Source organism: Mus musculus, chromosome 14, assembly GCF_000001635.26.
Source record: "Mus musculus strain C57BL/6J chromosome 14, GRCm38.p6 C57BL/6J".
NCBI classification, from domain to species: domain Eukaryota; kingdom Metazoa; phylum Chordata; class Mammalia; order Rodentia; family Muridae; genus Mus; species Mus musculus.
The window spans coordinates 75,708,768-75,730,022 of NC_000080.6; the positions used below are offsets into that span (position 1 = coordinate 75,708,768).

At 42.3% G+C, this 21,255-nt stretch overlaps 1 protein-coding gene across 3 annotated transcripts in view; it reads right to left on the minus strand.

Moving 5' to 3' along the window:
* Cog3 (component of oligomeric golgi complex 3) overlaps window positions 1–21,255 on the minus strand; it is a 52,288-nt gene that overhangs the window by 6,417 nt on the left and 24,616 nt on the right. For all 3 annotated transcript variants that reach the window (XM_011245092.2, NM_177381.3, XM_006519148.4), the window contains exons 13-20: window positions 20,504–20,664; window positions 18,941–19,046; window positions 15,944–16,068; window positions 13,335–13,424; window positions 10,925–11,045; window positions 8,342–8,430; window positions 8,101–8,235; window positions 4,434–4,509 (exon numbers count right to left, since the gene is read on the minus strand). In XM_011245092.2, the coding sequence (XP_011243394.1) occupies window positions 4,434–4,509; window positions 8,101–8,235; window positions 8,342–8,430; window positions 10,925–11,045; window positions 13,335–13,424; window positions 15,944–16,068; window positions 18,941–19,046; window positions 20,504–20,664 (903 nt within the window). The remainder of the gene's footprint in view (window positions 1–4,433; window positions 4,510–8,100; window positions 8,236–8,341; window positions 8,431–10,924; window positions 11,046–13,334; window positions 13,425–15,943; window positions 16,069–18,940; window positions 19,047–20,503; window positions 20,665–21,255) is intronic.

The window sequence follows — 21,255 nt, forward strand, 5'->3', positions numbered from 1 at the left end:
AATAGGAAAACAGCCTTCTACTTCCTTTGGTTCAAATAAAAAATATTCAAAGGAAAAAAAAAAAATAAAACAAAAGACAACAAGCCAGGTGCGATGGTGGACACTTGCAATCCCAGAAATCCACAGGCTGGACTTGTAACAAGCCTGGGTGGTTTGTCTCAAAAACTAGTAAAATGGAAATCCACAGATATTAAGGGACAGTGTATCTTCATCAGGTGTTCATGGGAGTATAAAGTGTTTCAACTTGAGGGCCTGTTAGACAATATCCTGAAAGGTTAAAAATAAACCCTTTCACTTAACTACTGAAAATATTCACAAGATACAAAGAAGACACATGTATATAAATCATTTACTAATGAGTTTATGGAAAACCAAAGTGAAACATTAAGTATATCCATTAATAAACTAGGTGAGAGACTCATGGTGTAGTGAAGAGAATGAACAGCTGAGCACACTGGTGTCAAAGGCTGCACACCACACAGGAAGTGACCATGGGGATGGTACATCTCACCTGATTAACCAAGTCCATGTGTGCCAGTGCACATAGAAAAACAATCTGGGGACAGACGCTACAATCATGGCTATATTTGAGAAGACTAGTTTGCAGGTACAGAACAGTAACTTTTTGTTTTATACCTTCCCATAGGTCAATCTACATTGTGTAAAAAAGTTTAGCTGACAGAAGACTGGGCAAAAACATGGTAGGAAAGTACCAATGCTCTCAGGAATTGCTTATTCTTCACTAAATAAATGAAGGCTCCTTCCAGGTACCTCCTCCCTAGATTCTAGTTCCATCGTCACTAAAATACTTTAGAGGTCACTGAACTGGACTTGGAGTGGGTGCTCAGGCTTGTGAAAACAGTGCCCATCAACTTCTAAAAAAGATGTATTTCCAACCTTCAGTTAACAAAAACAGCATCTTAATTTGTAACTCATTCTGCGGGAGTGTGGTTATCCTGACATGATCTCCCCAGAACCTGAGCTGAGGGCAGAGGGCCCAACAATTTCTAGACTGCTGTCCTTGATCTACCATAAGAGGCCCATAAATCTCTCTGACAGTCAAGTAAGGGCTTTATTCATTACAGATCATGAAAAGCCAACTCCATACTTCCAAGGTGGCCAAAGGAGAAGAAGATAGATTTACAAGATAATGAAGGACCCCACTTAGATTGAAAAAAAAGTCAAGTGACAAAACAGTGTGTCCCACTCCAATCTGTTCTGTCATTTACTATGTTGCTAATGAAGCCCAGGATACCCCAACTCAGAATTGTTAGGATACAATTTTGCAAAAAGAACAAAAAAAACAAAAACCAAAAAAACAAAAGAAACCCACAGACCCTACCTCAGGAGAAAGGGTCTTTCCAGAAAGGAAAAAACAACCGTTAGCTAATCATCAGGTCAGCTTAGCTGTACTGCCATGCCATGCCTGTTGCCAGTGGTTTCTATTGTAAGAAAGATGTATCATGCCCCAGAGTTCCATTTACATAAACATGCAGAATGCAAGCCAGCTCCTGCTTCTAAATAAGCACTGTAGAAGACTAAAATCTTAAGCCACGGGCTCAAATTAATTCAAGATCAAGAGAATGTCCCCAAGAGCCATGCTGCCTAGGCACTGCAGTGTCCTGACTGTGAAGACCCATAGTCATGGCGGCCTGTTATTAGAATGACACATTGGACAATGTCATTCGATCAAGGGGTCTTTGTTTTTCAAAGATGCCACAGATGTCAATCTCAAATACAAGAAAAATGTTTGAAATCAAGGAGAGAGTAAAAGATTCATCTCCACCACAGGCACTAAACAGGTGGCAGCACACCCTCAATGTATACTGTACACGATGTATACTGTACGCCATGTATACTGTACGCCATGTATACTGTACGCCATGTATATTGTACGCCATGTATACTGTACACCATGTATACTGTACACCATGTATACTGTGCACCATGTATACTGTGCACCATGTATACTGTACACAATGTATACTGTACACGATGTATACTGTACACAGTGTATACTGTACACCATGTATACGGCACACCGTGTATACTGTACACAATGTATACTGTACAGCATGTATACTGTACACCATGTAAACTGTACACAATGTATACGGTACACTGTGTATACTGTACACAATGTATACTGTACACCATGTATACTGTACACCATGTAAACTGTACACGATGTATACTGTACACAATGTATACTGTACACCATGTATACGGCACACGATGTATACTGTACACGATGTATACTGTACACCATGTATACGGTACACTGTGTATACTGTACACGATGTATACTGTACCCGATGTATACTGTATGCGATGTATACTGTACACAATGTATACTGTACACAATGTATACTGTACACAATGTATACTCAAGGGGCCTTTGAATAAACCATCTCCTTCCAAAAAGAACTGATGTGGATTTGTACATCTCCCCAGGAGATAGCACCAGCTACTTCTTAGTTCAACTTTAATAAATTAAGGAACTTATGGCTGAAAATTTTGGAGACAGAATAGCTTCAATCAAAAATTTTATATGGTATTAAAATCTGACTTATAGAAAATTGTAAAATAAAACATACTTCTTACTTTCCTACCCACAAACTAGTCCATCTCTCAAAGATGGTTAACCACCTTATGACTTCTTCACCAAACCGTAGATAAACGTGCTGAATGGACTCTACACGTTACCTGAGAAAGAGGGTTTTATCCCTTTATTCAAAGAAAATATGGACCTAACAGAAAATGGCTTTCTTTCATCATAGAAAGGCTGATTCCAGGTTAGGTGCCTGTAGCTGACAAACTGCATGGGCAAGAGGCAGAGGCCCTCTTTGGGTCTCCCACTTTGAAGCAGCTTCTCCACAGCTAAGACCCTGCTCCTTCCCACTGTCTCAGTGTGCAAATGTGGGTCACAGAATAGCAATGTAACAAATGTTATCATGGTTAATGGTAACTGAAAATGCCAGGACCCAACAGGGATGACATTAGCTGAAATACCCAACAAAGGGGAGAGAGAACCTGTAGACACCATATCCAGAGGTTAGGCACGGCCCCTGGTGGAAAGATGAGGCCACCTACCCATCTCAAAAAATTTAACCCAGAATTGCTCCTGACTAAAGGAAATAAAGGGACAAAGAGTGAAGCAAAGACTAAAGTAAAGGCCATCCAGAGGCTGCCCCAGCTAGGGAATCCACCTCATCCATAGACAACAAACCCAAACACTACTGCTGATGTCAAGAAATGCTTGCTGACAGGAGCCTGGTATAGTTGTCTCCTGAGAGGCTCTGTCAGTGCCTGACAAATACTGATACTGATATTCGCAGCCAACCATCAGACCGAGCACAGGGACTCCGATGGAGGAATTAGAGAAAGGACTGAAGGAGCTAAAGAGGTTTGCAACCCTATAGGAAGAACAACAATATTAACCAAACAGACCCCCCCCCTCCAAGAACTCCTAGGGACTAAGCCATCAACAAAGGAGTACACATGGCTCCAGCTGCATATGTAGCAGAGGATGGCCTTGTCATGCATCAGTGGAAGGAGAGGCCCTTGGTCCTGTGTAGGCTCGATGTCCCAGAGTAGGGGAATGCTATGGCACTGAGTGGGTGGGGGAGCACACTCATAGAAGCAGGGGGTAGGGGCCTGGGACAGGGGTTTGCAGAGAGGAAACTGGGAAGGGGGATAACATTTGAAATGTAAATAAATAAAATAACCAATAAAAAAGTAAAATAAAATATTCCCTTAAAAAAAAAAAGATGCAATTAAAAAACTGTGCCAAAAACAGCCCAAAGGGGTTCTAAATGTCTAAAGCCTAACACTGAAGAAATCCCACGGGCCAAAAGAAACAAAAAGCCTTTAGCATAGAAAATGTGAATGTATGGAGGAGTGACTGGAACATCTCAAGTAGATGTGCAAGTTGAGTCGGGCAGTGGTGCTGCCTGCCAAACCCAACCGACTCCTTCATTCTGACAGTTTTTTTCAAACATGCTAAATTGTCAACAGAGGATGTAACTTGGCAAAAAAAAAAAAAAAAAAAAAAGGAAGAAAGGAGTGGGCCAACATTTCTTCGTGTGCTGGAAATAAGTGCACTCCTTCCGTCACTCTGTGCCTTGGAGCCATGTTCCCATGAAAGCCTGAAGCCAAGGAAAAGCAGGCACACAGAAGTCTGCAGGCGCAAAGCACTGACATGTAAGTCAGGCTTGATTTTTAACTGAGTAAGCTTCCAAAGATCCCCCTCTTCAGAATGCTTGTCTGAGGGAAGCAATGCTGGCTAAGAAAGACCTATCAGCCCCAAGCTGAATCCTGCTTTGACCCACATCTGTTAACCCAAAACAAGCAAGGAACCAAGTCCCAGATGTCACAGGAAGGGGTTCACAGACATAGCCTAATAGCATCCTTGAAGAATAAAACCCCAATACCTGGCTGTGCCCACGGCTGCTGTGAGAGGGTGTACTTGGGGCCTCCCTGGCTGGCCATGGTTTTCAATGCTGATACCTAGTAGAGGAGACAAAAGCAGAGGTTTCACGTCACCAACAGCAAATAAACACGGACTGCTCACAGACACACAACTGTATAAGCCTGTCACTAGGCACACTGGGAACCAGGCACAGTTCTAGCAAGGCTGCATCTACTCTGACAAGCTTTCACCACTAGACATTCTTTTTGACAAAACTTTTTTTTTTTTTTTGAGTTCAAGATATGTGTTATTCTGGGGAGAAAAACAAGTAAAAACAAAACAGTCACAACCACATTGGGCATTCTTCCTGAGACTTTTCAGGACAGGAATCTGAAGAAATTTCACCAAAAATATAAAAATTTTAAAAAAGGTTACTCCTCAAAAGACTGAGTTACTACTGAGTTCATGTCATTAGAAAAGTGTCCATCACAAACGCACAGAGGCTCCTATACACTCTAAAGACTTCCCTTCTTTATAACCACATCACAGGCATAGAAAACACCAAAAACACCACCAAGACAAACAGCGGCCAGGCTAGAGAGGACAGCACGAGACTCAAGTTTTTAATCTAAACAGCTAGGCTGACATATTAAGTCCAGCTTCTGGAGACAGGATGCCCTCTTCTGGACTCCACAGGAATGCACACAATAGGCATATGTTCACACAGACATGCAAACACAAGAGAGACAGACAGACAGACAGACAGACAGACAGACAGACATCCAGTTGGGTATGGTAGACTGCTGCAGAGTCAGCATCCGGGAAGCTAAGGAATAGGGCACAAGAGTTTAAGGCAAGCCTGGGCTACATGGTCAGACCCTATCTCAACAAACAAACAGGGTTTTCAAGTCCCATTACAAGGCAGGCTTGGCTGAACTGTGCTATGGACAGAGACTTGGAAGTCACTTTGTATGCTTCCTCCTTGCACAGCACAGGAAAGAAATACAAATATGTCAGCCTGGCTTTCAGGTAAAACCTTGATGGGCGTAAGCATGAACTACTTCTTAATGGACAGACATGGGGCAGACGTCCAAGCTGTTACAAAAACTGGAGCATCAACTCCAGCTTTCCCACTGGGGAATATTTCAGACAAGAGCCAGGTGACGCCTCATGAGGACGGTCACTGAGGCCTCTCACTCCTCTCTAGCTCCATCTGCTCTGCCTGTACTCCAGAGCCAGTCTAGACCTCTGCTCACGCTGACCACTGCACACCTCATCTCTCCCTCCTCACACTCAACTTCTTCCATGTCTTCATCTGCAGAAGCAACTTTTAAAATCAATTATATATGGCTGAATGTGGGGCACATGCTTTTAATCCTAGCACCCGGGGCAGAAGCAGGTAGATTTCTGTGAGTTCAAGGTCAGCCTGATCTATAGAGCAAGTTCCAGAACCACTGGGCTACACAAAGAAACTCTGTCTAAGAAATAAAATAAAATAAAATAAAATAAAATAAAATAAAATAAAATAAAATAAATAAGGAAGGGGGAGATACAAGCTAGGCAATGGAGGTGAAAGCTTTTAATCCCAGCAATTAGAAGGCAAAGGCAGGCAGATCTCTATGAGTTCAAGGCTAGCCCAGTCTACAGAGAAAAGTTCTAGGATACCCAAAGCTACACAAAGAGACCCTGTCTCAGAAAAAAAAGGGGGGTGCAATGTTTATTAATTTTTTTCTAGTAGCTATATTTATAGCCTTTTTGTAGCCCTAAGAATTTTATTTTAATAATAACCACTGCCTGCTGCTCCATGGATTGTTCTAGGATCTCACTAATTCCATTGTAACATAATGTGTGCTTTTTTAAAAAAAAGAAAGAAAAGAAAAACAGCAGCATCATGCTACGTAGCCAGGCTGACCTGGAACTAACTCTGTAGCCCAGGGTGGCGGCACTGATTTCAGTCTTCCTCAGTATTAGTCACTGTTCTAGTGCTGTGAAGAGACACCATGACCAAAGCAACTCTTATAAAAGAAAGCATTTAATCAGGGGCTGGCTTACAATTTCCTAGGGCTCGTCCATTATCATCATGGTAGGGAGCAGAGTAGCAGGCAAACATGATGCTAAGAGCTACATCCTGATCCACAGGCAACAGGCAAACAATCAGACACTGGCCCTGGTGTGGGCTTTTAAAACTTCAAAGTCCACCCCCAGTGAGACACTTTCTTCAACAAGGCCACACTACCCAACAAAAACACAATTCCTAACCCTTCTAATCTTTCACATATCATCACTACTGGTAACTAAACATTCAACTAGATGAGCTTCCAGGGCCATTCTCATTTAAGCCACAGTATTCCCCGAAAGGTGTGCCATCATGCTGTTTGTTAAAAAACACAATGACTTCTACATTCACCCTGTCTACTCTCTGCACAATTTACTTCTCTTTAAGTCACATCAAGGATCATTTCTTCAAAGTTCTCCTAGATCTGCAGAGGCAGGGTCTCCTAACAAAGAAGGCAGAGGCAGGAAGGAATGAGCTCTCCTCAGCTAGGCCTCTCTTTCAGAGCCTGGAGACCAGCGCAGACCCATGCCCTCCCTGCCTCCCTACTCGACGCACTCAAACTTAGACTCCCTCCTTGGTTACAATTCCTTGAATGTAAGAATTAAATTTACAAGGTCAAATTCTACTACATGTGCTACATCAAAAAAATTTAATTTATAGCTACTAAGAAAACTAACAATACTTCAGAGGGAATGATAAACAGAAACTTGCAAAATTTTATCCACCTAAGTTTTTAGCACAGGCAGGCTCCACTCAGCCATAATGTAAATATGCCTCCTTCAAAATGCCCTGATTTACACTTGGCTAAAGCAAAAGCTTTAGTTCAGTTCTGTCTTCTTTTACTACAGCTATCCTGAGGAGCTGTGTAATCACAAAATCTCCCACATTGTCTTATGTAGTCCTTACACCAGTCTTGGCTAGGGCAGATGAATGCTGTAGCTCTCAACAAGGACGTTTGAAAAGGCAGCTAGAATGTACTGACTGCTGGTGATTTCAGTCAGGATATGCAGACAGGGGCAGGCCTTGCTCGCCCAACTCATGTACTTTTTTACACCCACTACAAGTCAAAGTCCTATTTACTAGTTTCATGCAACATGTATACCATGGTATTCTAGAACAAGAAAAATATATTGTAGTTCTTAAAGCCTTAAAGAAAAAAATCTGAATCAAATGTTTTCATATATACATGTCTATCAACATTACCACAGTATACTATACATGTTGCTTGGAGATAATGGCAGGAGGGGCAGAAGTTCAAGGTCATCTTTGGCTACTCCAGAAGTTCAGTGCCAGCCTGATACTGGAGACCCTGTCTCAAAACACTAGAAATAAAAAGAAACTGTGACTGTTGCCACAAAGACCCCAAACAGGAGCTGACTTCAACCAACAGAGTCCAGCCCCCACAGGGAAGACTTATTACGTAGGTCACAGAACACACCAAGCTGGGCTCAGCTGAAGCCAGCTGTGCAGTATCAGTTCTTCAGACGATCCACTGCTGAGCTTATACAGAGCTCACACCAGCCTCTGTGATGGGGAACGTTCCTAGCAAGACACAGTCAGAGCCGGCCTCACTCTCCTTCCTTTCACAACTCGGAAAAAAGCTAGGAAAGGAAAGGGCTCTCCAGGCCTGCACCTTTGTCATGAACTCCTCCAGCTGCTCTACAAACAGCCTGGTCTGCTGCTGAATGAACTGCTCACAGGCTGACTTCAGGTGCCGGTCTACGTCCTTCTTAGAGTCAAGATAATGTTCTCTGATCTCAGGAGTCCCCTGAAAAAGAGACGACAATTTCCTTCTGTTTGCATGTGCCTAGAAATTACCAGACACGTAAAGGATCTCACTGAGCTCCCACCACCAATGAAACCGTCCTTCTCACCTCCAACAAGAACTCTATCAAGGCATTGTTGCTATTCAGCCTAAAAAATCGTGGAACAGTCATAGGGTTCAGGATTTTAAATGCTGCATCTGTGAAACAAAATGACCCATGCAGTGAATAAGTACAGCTTCAACAGAGAGGCCTGTGCAACACGAGCTGTCTACTGCTGAGACCCAGGAACACCCATCACACCTCGTCCCTCCAGGAAGGCCAGGGACGTGAGCACCAGTAATGACATGCCACACAATCATCAGCAGAGTCACACTTACAGAATTACTATTAATGGTCTATTTATTTTTTAAAAAATGGGAAATATACAAAATTTCACTGTTTTGCCTTTAGATGCTAAGTAGATTTCTTTTAAATGCACATACTTACCCAGCTTTATGATCTTGGCTGGCACAGAAATTTATTCACTTAAATAACAGGGAATAAACAAATGTGTCAGCCAAGAAGAAAACACCAAGAGGACATATTTACCCCTTAACCTCCAGACTAACTAGAATTCTGAAAGTACTTAGGTCTCATTGATGTTCAAATGCAATAAGATATACCATTAGTTGTGAGAGGTTAGAGACTTAAAGTGAAGATAGAAAGAATTTTCAAGGGACAGTGTTTAACAAGCCTATGGCTTTGCTTTGCCAGACTGGAAAAAGCAAAGCAAGCACTGCTCCCAGCCCTGCTCTGCAAGCACACTCCACAGGCGTAAGTACTGCTTGCACTGGGTACACCCCACAGGCGTAAGTACTGCCTGCACTGGGTACACCCCACAGGCGTAAGTACTGCCTGCAATGGGTACACCCCACAGGCGTAAGTACTGCCTGCAATGGGTACACCCCACAGGCGTAAGTACTGCCTGCACTGGGTACACTCCACAGGCATAAGTACTGCCTGCACTGGGTCTCAATGAAAAGGAACCTCGATCAGACTCAGTACTTGGGAGAAACTGTTCTCAGAACCACATCACCACATGGCAAGAACATGACCCTCATACTATAGTAGGAAAGAATTCCTGCCAAAATCTTAGTCTACTTCATTTTCTTATGTCTCAGCAGACTCAGAGCAGAGCCAAGTGGTAGCAGCATCCAGATTAGAAAGAAACAAGAGTTAGCAACCGTGCTGCATCCTATCACCCAATAAGGGCCATCAGCAGCCACAAGCTCTGCGTGGTTAAAAGCACCATTCTTATACCTCGCACCAAAAGAAGGGCATCACCTAGGAGCTGGGGCCAGAAGCTCTGTGCACAAACATGCTTGTTAAACAGTGGTCATTTTTTAAAAGCAACGCCCAGAAAACCTGGATCTTATTTGAAAAGGAAAATGACAAATTATATGGCAAACACCCACAGGCTTTCCAAAATCAAAAGGCATTTGCTGCGGCTGTCCTACGACAGCACAAGGAGGAACACTGGGCCAACTGCTTTGATGTCACTCATCACAAGACCGGTGTGGAGCTCCTCTGAGTTAAATCCAGTCCTCTCTTTCAGATAAGCACAGTGACAGGGGAGCGAATGCCTGCTACCTTTGGGGTTCTTTACTTGGCATTTCTGAATCACAGAACATAGAAAATGATTTGAGTCACTATTGCTTCAGTTACCTCAAGATTAAGAGGGTAGTTAGCCCACTGCACAAACAAATGCTTAAGGTAAAGGAGCTTAAATCTCTGGAAATCACTGAAAAAATAACAGAGCTCACAAAAATCTGTAATAAAAATGTGATATTTATGGTGTCCTTAACTTACAGTCAAGAGCTTGGATTGTATGTATTTTGATCTCTTCAAAATCTGTTAATTCTGGATGAATCTGGTGGCATACGTCCTTAATCCCAACACTCAGGAGGCGAAGCCAGATAGACCTATGTGAGTTCAAGGACAGCCTGGTCTACAGGGTGAGCTCCAGGACAGCCAGGGCTATACACAAAAAACCTGTCTAGACCACCCCCCCAAACTTGTAAATTCAATAACAATAATTAAGACAAGTGGATCATCTTTCCCAAGATGAGTCAGAACTTGACATATGTCACACCACCATACTGAACAGTAAGCATCTCCAACTCCATGTTACCTTAAACACAGTGACATATCTTTGGTTTCACTCTTAATGATCTTGGTAATCAAGGAAGGAAGATGATGTCACTCTGTTCCCTTTATACAGGAGGAAGATGGGTTATTGAAGCTAACCGCCCCTTAGTTCAAGTCTACACAGGAGCCAAGAATAAAACCTGACTCTCAGGTACCAGATAAACCTCAATTTGATGACACAGATACTGCTATGTGTCTTATAGGTATTTATTTATAGTTATTTTCATCTCATAACTGCTTCTAATGGTAGTATCTGGAAGGGCCCAAGAGAGTTAAACTGTATCACACATGGAAATGTTCAGATATAGCTCCTTTAATAAAGAAAATAAAACAAATTAGAAGTAATTAGGATACTGACAGCTTAGTTTAGTATGAATAAGTAAATTTAGCAAGCAAAGCATGCAAAAGAAATTGCAGATGAACATAAAATAAACCTGTAGCCTGTGCTGACACACCTGGACAGGTCAAATACACCCAACTGTGCCAGCCAGGACAACAAAGTACCTCTAGTTTTCTTGAGGTCCAGGGAAATTTCCTTAATGGTGAATTCAGTGTGAAATGGAGCAATTTGTTCTCGAAGAATCAAAAGGTGTTTAATTAAGAAAAGTTGTCCATCAATCTGAGTCTAAATTATAAGACAAAAAAAAAATGGATATTGTCACAGATTAAATCAAAATAGGAACATATAAAAGACATTATCACTCAACATTAAATCTATGCAAACTTACAGCCTCAAAGTGATAGTTCTCTGCAGTACCATGAGCTCTCTCCAGGTTACCCATGTCAAAGTTCTCTGGAAAATTCTTGGTAGGACTTTGAACATTATGACTTGGTCTACTTAAGGAACCCAAGAGAGCAAACCACACAAGTGCTAGGAAGAGAAGTCGAGACTTTCAACTTGGGACAGAGATTAAAAAACAATGCTGCCACCTAAGAGCCACACTGAGCAGCACAGCAAAGCTCCGAGAACGAGTCTGAATGGGCTTGCTCACAGCCTTCTAGCCTCTCTTAGGAGGACATCCTTCCCTATTTGGCCTACATGGTTTTGATATCCACAACATCAGACACAGTACAAAAGGAGCTTCCAAATATAAACTGGCCTGGCACCCCCGTCCTGGATTACCAGACACCAACAGCGTGCTGGCTGTCCCTGTACAAGCCCTTCTGCTAACTCAGGACTATCTGAAAGAGCCTGAGACTTAAGTGGCGCTCTCAAAGCTCTGACCTGACCAAGTCCCAGCATAATAATTATAGTCCTTGTGGTAAAAGTTTGTGTATTAATAAAGTAAGGCTGTTCCTTGAGGCAGAATTTTATTTTGAAACATTTCTAATGAAGTCTGCATATTAAATTTGGCAAAGATAAAGTTACCCTTCATAAGCAGTAGAAGAGGACTCAGTGACTGCTCTCAGTCCCTCTCCCCACTGACTCCTAAGGAGCACAATCACCATGGCAACAGCACATGTATGGAGGCTCACCTGGCTTGTGAGCACAGCAGCAGACAAATAGGAAATGCTGTGCATTCTAAACACTTTTTCGAGTTGTAACTGAGTCACATAGACTTTGTTTTCTTTATTACAGTTGTTGTAACTTAGGAAAATAGTATTATGTTAATTTACTACACACTAGGTGTTCAATTTATGCAATGATAATGTACCTTAAAAAAAACTTGTAAGTTGGAAGGCAAAAATTACAGATTCTCAGGCACAAAACCAAATGTGCTAGCAACTCTGACCAAGCAAACTGAAGGTTTGCAGACAGACATTAGAACATGTAGGAAACAGTTACATAAAGGGCGGTAGATAGTAAGGACAGAAGGCTTGGGGGCTTAGAGGGATAGAGTACAAAAGGCTATCGAGTATGACCAAATCTTTCTAAAGAGCTGAGAAACATCTCACTGAACAAACCTGTAAATAATAAAGACATGTGTAGGGATGAGGGCAGAGAGCTCGGTGGCATCTCTGCTACATAAGGCCGCAGTCTATATCTTATTTCTGCTACCCTTTATTTGTCATAATACAGGGAAGTGATGTTTATTGTTTTACATCTTTAAATTTAGCAGCTGTGCAATACTCCACCATACAAAACATGTTCCAGTTTAGCTAACCATCTCCAACAGGGACTTTAGGCATGATCAATCATAAAACTGTGAGAGATGAATCTTGCAAACATTATTTAAAACTTAGCTCTGCCTATCTGGAACTTGTTTGTCCCATGCTCCTTTAATCCCTATGTAGAGATTATCTCTCAAAGCCATGCACAAGAGGAGAACCTGACATAAAGGCAGAGCTTCTCTAGGGACAACTTTTATCAGGAGACTCTCCTCAATTATCTAAAGTTTTGAAGATAGAAATGGAATTTGTCAATCTGGAACGCACAGGATTGAAGGTGCACTGTGGCTACCAGTGGCCTCAGAGCTCCATCTCTGTGGCACAGGCATTCTGGGAGAGCAGAGGAGGGCTCCACCTCCTGGCAAGGCCGAGGGAGAAGCACAGACCAGCTTCCAGTCCCAGGTCCTGTGCTGATTCCAAACCATAAGCCATGTGGTCAGGGCAGCTAGCTTAAGTCACACAGCATACGGACTCTAACTGCCTGCCCTGGAAGTCAAGTCTTTAAAATACTGTGGGCATGATGGCCTGCTGTTTCCTTGAACACACTCGCTGGGTACTCTCTTTATCCTACAGCATTAGACCCTCAGCTCCACTCCTGGTACATTAGCAAAGTAGACTTCTTAGAGCAGTCCTCTGTGAGCACTACAATGAAACACCAGTTTCCCTCAAAGGGTCTCGAAATTCTCTCCTACTAATCAAACAAATCTTACTGCTAAGCGGTTTTAAATTTCTGTGACTCTAAATAAATGACATGTTGCACAATACTATTATAGGTAATAAACTTTCACCTAACGCTTCATCAAACCTTGTTTTTGCTGATAGACTCTGATGCTCCTAGCAAGGACTGTATGCAGGCAGACAAGGCTTCCTGTGATAATCCTTGGAACACCGCCCTCTGGTGGAAGAAGAGAGAAACATCAGCCTATAGTTATTGACAGAGCAGAAAAAGGGAACCGCAAAGCCATGAAAGCAGGGAACAATGTTCACTTCCACACTTGAACCATTTGTCAAATATCTCACAATCTTTCAGGACTACCACACGGCTCTGTAACGTGCACTCGTGTCTGGAAATGCTCGGAGGGCCTTTAGCACCTACTCACGGCCAGCACTGTGCGGTCACTGGGAGATACAGGGATCAATTAAGCAGGCAGGGTTAACCTTACAGAATATCCACTCCAGAACAATCTCATTTAGTGTGCTAGAACTTGCTATACAGTGCATGTCGGCCCCAGACTCCAGACCCTCCTTCCTCGGCCTCCCTAGTACTGGACTCACATTTTATTGTGCACTACCACCTCGTAGGCTGCTTCTAAACTCGAAATTAACTATAAAACAAACTCTCAGTTTATCTTCTAAAGATGTATCCCTGGTAATTAGAGAAGACGCTTTAAGATGTAACATGGCTTTTCAGTACAATCTTCTTTTAAACAGAGGAAAATGGAAACAACATAATCAACAGAACAAAGTTGACCAAATAAATAAATAAATATTGTGAAATAAAAAACAGTAAATTATAGAATACTTTAAAAAATAGGAGCTTTCTGAGGCATTTGGTTAAATTCATATAAGGGAGAGCTGGAGCGATGGTTTAAGTGGTTAAGAGCACTGGTTATTCTTCCAAAGGACCCAGGTTTGATTCCCAGCACCCACATCGTGGCTCACAGCCATCTGTGACTCCAGGTTCATCTGTGATGCCTTCCTCTGCCCTCCTCTGGTAGCACACACATGATGCCCAGATATACATGCAGGCAAAACATGTATACACATAAAATCTATTTTTTTAAATTTTAAGTACAGTTCAGAGAAGCCAGGCTTGGAAGCACCTGCCTATAATCAAAATCCAGGACAGTTTCAGTGACAATATCAAGAAAGGGGCCAGCCTGGACTATAAGAGACACTGTCTGGGGAGCAGAGAAGAGACAAACAAACAAACAAAAAAAAAAAAAAAAGATTTTTTTTTTTACCTCAGAGCTAGGCACAGTAGCTTATGTCTATAATCTTAGCACTTCGAAGGCTGGGGTGGGATTGCTGAGAGTTCAAGGCCAACCTGGGCTACATAGTTCTAGGGCAATATTGGCTACAGAGTGAGACTCAGCCTTAACAGCCAATAACAGAAGATCTGGTTATCAGTAGGTGATAAAGGACAGGTAAGCTTAAGGCATAAGGCAAACCAGATGGAGTAACCTAGGACCCACCTTTGACCTTATGCACTGAGGTCTGGGAGGGCTGCGGAGGGAACATAACTCATGCTCATTTCCCTTAGGATCTTAGCCCCACAATAGGAGTTTCTGAGAACCCTGGTCTCGTGCCTTGTTCCCTATTGGGAACCTGAAGAAGCAAAGATGTCAAACGTCCTCCTAGCCCGCACTGGAAGAGATCCACACGCCACAGTGTAAGTCAGAGGAGTCTGGGTGACTGACGCCACGAGACAAGTGCGAGGCCTCATTTGTTCCGCAGAGTCTGCAGCATGGAACTCGCATGTGTGCCTGTGTGTGCGGAGCTCCTGTGTATGCGCCTATTCCTTTGGAGCTATAGTCTTAAAAAGTAGTGGAGTCTGGACAACGTGTTACATGACTTCTCTTCACATACAGTAAGATTATAATCAATTAAAAAATAAAGAGTTGGAACCACCAAATTTATAAAACTATTTTGCTTTAAACATAAGCCAGTGGCAGCAAATATGTAGCCAAATCTGCCATTGAAGGGAATAACAACTGCATCATTAAGTCAGCATGCTTACAATAACCAATGCGTCGTCTAAAAAGGTGCTTTAAAAAATTCTGCTAACTTCAGAAGTAACTAAACTTTGTTCATGGCTAGGAACATGGGCAATCTCACATTATTGTTAAGGATGCTGGATGAAAGTTAAGTGCAAAACCTAATTACAGGGATTAGGCATAGTGGGGCCCACCTGCAACGCCCGCACAGGGAGGCCGAAGCACAGGGATCTGCAGGTTCAAGGTCAACTACAGCCACCTACTTAGCAAGACCCAGCCTCAACAACAAAAAACAGACCACTGTGGCTACATTTAATACTATGTTGCCAATCTGGCATCTCCGTATTGCTTCACATTCCTGCACCTCTCTTCTTCACATAAAAACTAGAGCAGACAAATTAATTAGTAATTTTAAACTTATTCATGGGCAATAGACTCCTTTAAAATTTGATAAAAACTACCACCTTGGTCCTTAGAAAGACACAAATATAAACACATATTTAAAACTTACCCACAGTTTCAATGAGCCCTTAAAATAGATCAACCTTCAAATTACCACCATATCTAAAAATCCTAACTCTTTAAGACTATCAACAAAATATTGCATCAAGCTCAAAGTAGACTAAACTTAAAAATATTCCAAACAAATTCTAGAATAAGCAAGTCACAGTAAAGATAAAAGAATTCACAAACATACATCTATGCATCTATATAATTTGGAGAGACAGACAAGTGTCCTTCGAACTGTGGGATACCACATCCCGTGAAGATCTGCTGGAGAGATCGTCGTCTGTGGTCTAGGATTGAGGGAGTCTGTTGAACCTAGAACCCAAATGGAAAAAACATATATTCCAGGCATGTGGATATCTGCCATACAGTAATTTACATGGCAGCTATAAACTATTTATTTTCATTGGCTATCATCAATTCCCCCCCCCCATGTTTAATAAAAAAATACCCTAGAAGTCTAAACCAGTGACAGGTAAAGGTTAAGACTTAAAAAATAAATAAATAAATAAATAAATAAATGAATAAAACGGAGTCCACATGTCAGCTGTACATGTATACATATATGCTCAATCCCACTCAATCCTACTGTTTTTCACAAACTGTGCTCAATAATCTTCATGGGGTAAATCAATGGAATACTTGAGGACCACAAGCAGGTTCTAGAATATCTAATATGCAGTGCCCGACAATGAAAGTAGGGAGTGACAGGAAAATGCTAATGTTTTCAGTACAGGGACTGTACCCAAGGCCTCATGATTGCCAGGCAAACACTAGCATTGCACGATAGTCCCATCTCCCCTCCTTTTAAATTCTGAGACAGGACCTTGCTAAGTTGTTCAAGGTGACCTAAACTCACAAATAGTTTAGGCAGGTCTTCAACTTGTGATCCTCTTGACTCAGCCTCCCAAGTAGCTACACTAGAGGCCTATCCCAGGCCTGGTAAAAGAGAGCAATCAGGAACATGGGTCGAAGCTGGCTTGCCTGGCACCTCGCCTTCAGTTCTGAGCTTATCACTTAACAGGTCTGGTTGGCATATCAATTCTCAGATGATAAGAATTGTCCCCACAATAGGAAAGGTCAGAAAAGGCAGTTTTTGGCCATCAGAGAGTATCTGAACAGAAGAATACCTTAGCAAGAGAATCACAGACACTTCAGTATCCAAAGCCAAACTTAAAACAACCACAAAGGTGGTGCTGTATCCATCTCTTGAGACAAGAGGTGATATATCGCTTGTGGTTACACAAGAGATGTCCTCCTTCTAGAGAGACACAATACTACAAGGGCAAAGCAAGGACAGTAACAATTTAAAGTGTCTGGCTCCCTGGTGTCAGGGCACATACTTTTAATGCCAGGACTTGAGGCTGATGAAGAATTGTCAAGCTTTCAAGGCTAGCAGTAAGACAAAAAGTCACTGCCAAAAAAGTGTGTTTGTGTGCATTTATGATAAGTGCTAAGTCCCAAATCTAATACGTGTATTCATTTTTTTCTTTTAATTTCTCTCTATATTTGTTTTTTTCAATAATAAAAAATTATATGAATTAGTAATGTTGTAAAATAAATATTATTTCTTTTAAAAAAAAATCTAGATCTAGCCAGGCAGTGGTGGCACACACCTTTAATCCCAGCACTTGAGAAGCAGAAGCAGGCAGACCTCTGAGTTTGAGGCCAGCCTTGTCTACATAGTTATTTCCAGAAGAGCCAGGGATACACAGAAATACGCGCCCCCCCCCCCAAAATAATAATAAAATCCAGATCTGGATTGCTCAAAATCTCTGAGGAGGGGCTGGTGCGATGGCTCAGTGGTCAAGAGCACTGGCTGCTCTTCTACGACCTGGGTTCCATTTCAAGCACCCCATGGCCACTTACGACCCTCTGTAGCTCAAGCTCCAGAGGCTCTGATGCCCTCTCTGGCCCCACAGGTACTCCATGCACGTGGTACACAAACACAGATATAGGCAAAACACCCATACACATTAAAAAAATAAAAATGAAGGGGAAAACGTTTTAAATAAATAATAAAAGATTTAACAGTAAACATCTTTTTTAAATCATCTAACACGTGTATAATCTTTAACCCCTTCAATAAGGCCATTCTTCAATCTAAAATCTAATTTTAAATTTCTTAAAGATAGTGGAGTCCTTGCCTAGAACACACAAAGACCTGGGTGTGATCCCTCAGCACTGCAAATGCAATACAGTAGAGCAAGCCAGTAATCCCAGCATTCAGGAAGTAGAGGCAGGAAGATCAGAAGTTCAAAGACAGCCTAGTCTACATAAAACCCTGTCTCAAGAGGGGGAGGGGGAAAGGGAGAAGGGGAGACAGAGGAAAAAAGGGAGGAGGGAGAGAGGGAAAGAGAGGAGGAAGGAGGAGGGAGAGAGAGGGGGAAGGAGGAGAGAGATGGGGAGGGAGAGAAATATACATGCCAAAAAACCACTTCGGCAGTAGAGTCCCTAGAGTTTTATTGAAGACCATTCTCTGCAGGGTCCCTCCTTCATATAAAGAACCAAAAAGTACTGAGTAAGAGTTGAGAGATCAGGAGCTGCAGCCAGCTTGTCTGCTCACTTTTCACTCTCCTATTTAACTGTAGCAGAGGAGTGTCTGCTGGCACAGCCACAAGCCATGGCAGGACAGGGTAAACCTATGGTCCTCCTGCAAGTCCTCTGACATCACTCTCCATCAGCCTCCCTTCCTTCACTTCACCACACTATCCACATTCCACATGCTCAGTGGAGGGTGGCTGAACACTAGAGGGCACAGTTCTAGATCCCTCCCCTGTTGGCTGGCTTCTCTGTTGCTAGAATACACTAAGGAAAACCAACGTAGGGGAGGAAAGGGCTTATGCAATCTTATAACTCCTAGGTCACAGTCCGTCACTGAAGGAAGCCCAGGGGTGGCACGTGACTTCACCTGACTTTCTCACGCTCTTTATAAAAACATCTCCAGCTTCCAGACCCCACCCCTCGCTCTGAACCCACGTCCTGCACTCAGCATATGTCCTTCCCCACTTCTATGCCCAAAGCTCTTCATGGTCTAGGAGCATCTAGTACATGCCATTAGCACGTCACTCTACTGAATTACATTTGGGATCTATCAATCTGTCCCGAGAAAGCCTGAAAGCCAGAGACACAGTGAGGTTAACTAACTGAATGAATAGATGCCAGAAGTTAAGTCATCATAACATACCAGACTTTCTTAAACCACTGGCTTCTCCTTCTTCTAACCGTACATCTGAAAAGGAAGCTTCTGAAGGCGCCTTCTTCTGCTCATCCTTTAAACTCTGTGCGATTTGCTACAGAGAGAAACAAGATGGAACATTCAGGTGCAGTTTTCCTTTGTGTCTTACAATCTGGAAACTCCTGTAAAACTCAAGTATCATCCAATTGTCTCATTACAACGGAGAAATACTCCTTCATAGTCACCGCCTCAGCCCTTAAGGGTAAGGCCTGACATTATATCCCTTTGATGTAATGAAGAAGTAAATGTCAGCTCTTCAGTATTCTCACCAACACACTTAAAAAAAAAAACTAAGAACAATGAGACGAATCCTGGTCTCTTCAAAACAGTTAGTTATAAAAATAAAACACAAACCAAAGTAGAGGGAAGCCTTGACTTCATCTTGTTATACTTTATTATTTTATGGGTCTGGCCATGAGCAGATTTTATTCATAAACACTAACGTGCTTAGGAGTCAGGCATCGAGAGTTCTTAGCTTGGGCTGCAGCAGCAACTCGGGAGCTAGCATACAAGCCATGCTTCTCTTCCAAGGGCCCCTCATGATTCCCAGCTCCTCACACAGGCTGGTGACTCACAGCCTCCTGCTGCTCCAGCTCCACCCCCTCTTCTGCCTCCCTAGGAATGCATGTGCATGCGCTCACGCACATATACACAAGTCATTTTTTTTATTTTAAGTACTCAAATTACTTTCAAATGATTAAGCAACAAACCATACTGACAAAAATATAAGGTAATATAAAAAAAGCATTAACAACTGCTGACTCTGAAACCCTGGGTATCTAAACCCAGAACTGTAGGAACACTGTTGTTTTTAGATGAGAAATTCTATTATGATTGTGTTAAAAATAAAACCACCCTGCCCTTCCAGAGTTACCTCCCAGGGTATTTACAGACTGAACCCCTCTCTAAAGCAGGTGAGAGAGCGCGCAGGTAAAAGTGCAGGACACTGCGCTGGATGCATCGCTAGAGATGCTTCTGCTTTTATTTCTCAGTTTTCACTTTAAAAGCTCTACATTCTAATAACCTGACATAGCACGAATACCCTAAGCACTCTGAGAACTCTGTCCAAAGGTCACAGAAAATAAGGAACAGTCAGAAGGGTGAGTGCGATAACTGGACCTACGTTGGTACGCTATAACTTAGGAGTGCAGCAAAGGGCTGAGGCATCATCACTAACTGTGGAGACTAGTGTTTTACCAGCCGCTTACATGCCATTCACAGAGACATCGGAGACCTGCAGACAGCACTGATGGTCTAAAAGTTAGGGATGCACATGTCCTGACAAAGGAGAGAAGGAAGGCCGTATAGAAAGGCCACCCAACACAAGTACAAACTAACAATGTGTATTCAATTCTTTAGTTTCATTTCCTATGCCTTTTATGGCAAATACACTTGACTTTGTATTTTGAGTGCTAGTTTAGAGAGAAATATTCTATCTCAGCCAGTGTAAAACATTCACAAGCTGAGCAGGGGCAGTGAGCAGATAAAGATCAAGTGGTGAAGAGACCCCACCTCCATCATGACTAGCTTATCAGGATATGCCAGATCTCCAGGCGCTGGTTTGTAGCCTGTGATGTCCGTCTGAATGTAGATATGGGTTCGATACACAAGCCTCTCTTGTACATCTTCCAACATCTGCTTTACTCCAGCTGCAAATGCCCCCAGTTGTTCAGCTTTAAAGACAAAAAAAGAAAAAAGCCATCATCCACTCCAGCTGCCTTTTAACTAAGCAGAGATTACTGACATAGCATGGACCACTCTGTTTCAGAGTCTATTACTCAATGATCTTAGAAAAACTTAATGACTAGCTTTCAATTGCCTCAGATTTATCATGGAAAAATAAGTTGGCCTTCCACCTTCTTCCCAGGACTCTGAAAACTTAGTTATATTCTTTACATTCATAACAAATGTGGGTTTTAAGAGTACACTGTGCTAAGTTAATTCATACAGCTTCAGACCAAAACTACAAGACAACTAAGCCAACTTATCAATTGGGTTGTCATCCCCCATTTTACAAATAAACTGATCCCACATTTTACAAAGAAAAAGTAAAATATGAATTTATATAGTGTTTCTCCCTTTCTAAGGGGCCACAGATGTTAAAACATAAATCAGAAATCTCTTTCCATGGTTAGGGACTAGAGACACTGCACAGTAACGAAAAACATTCCCAGCACTATGAAAATCCCCCTAAATTCAGAAGCCCTGGGATGGAGAAACCACAGGCAGGATGAGCTTACTACAGAAAGGTAACTCTGAGGAGC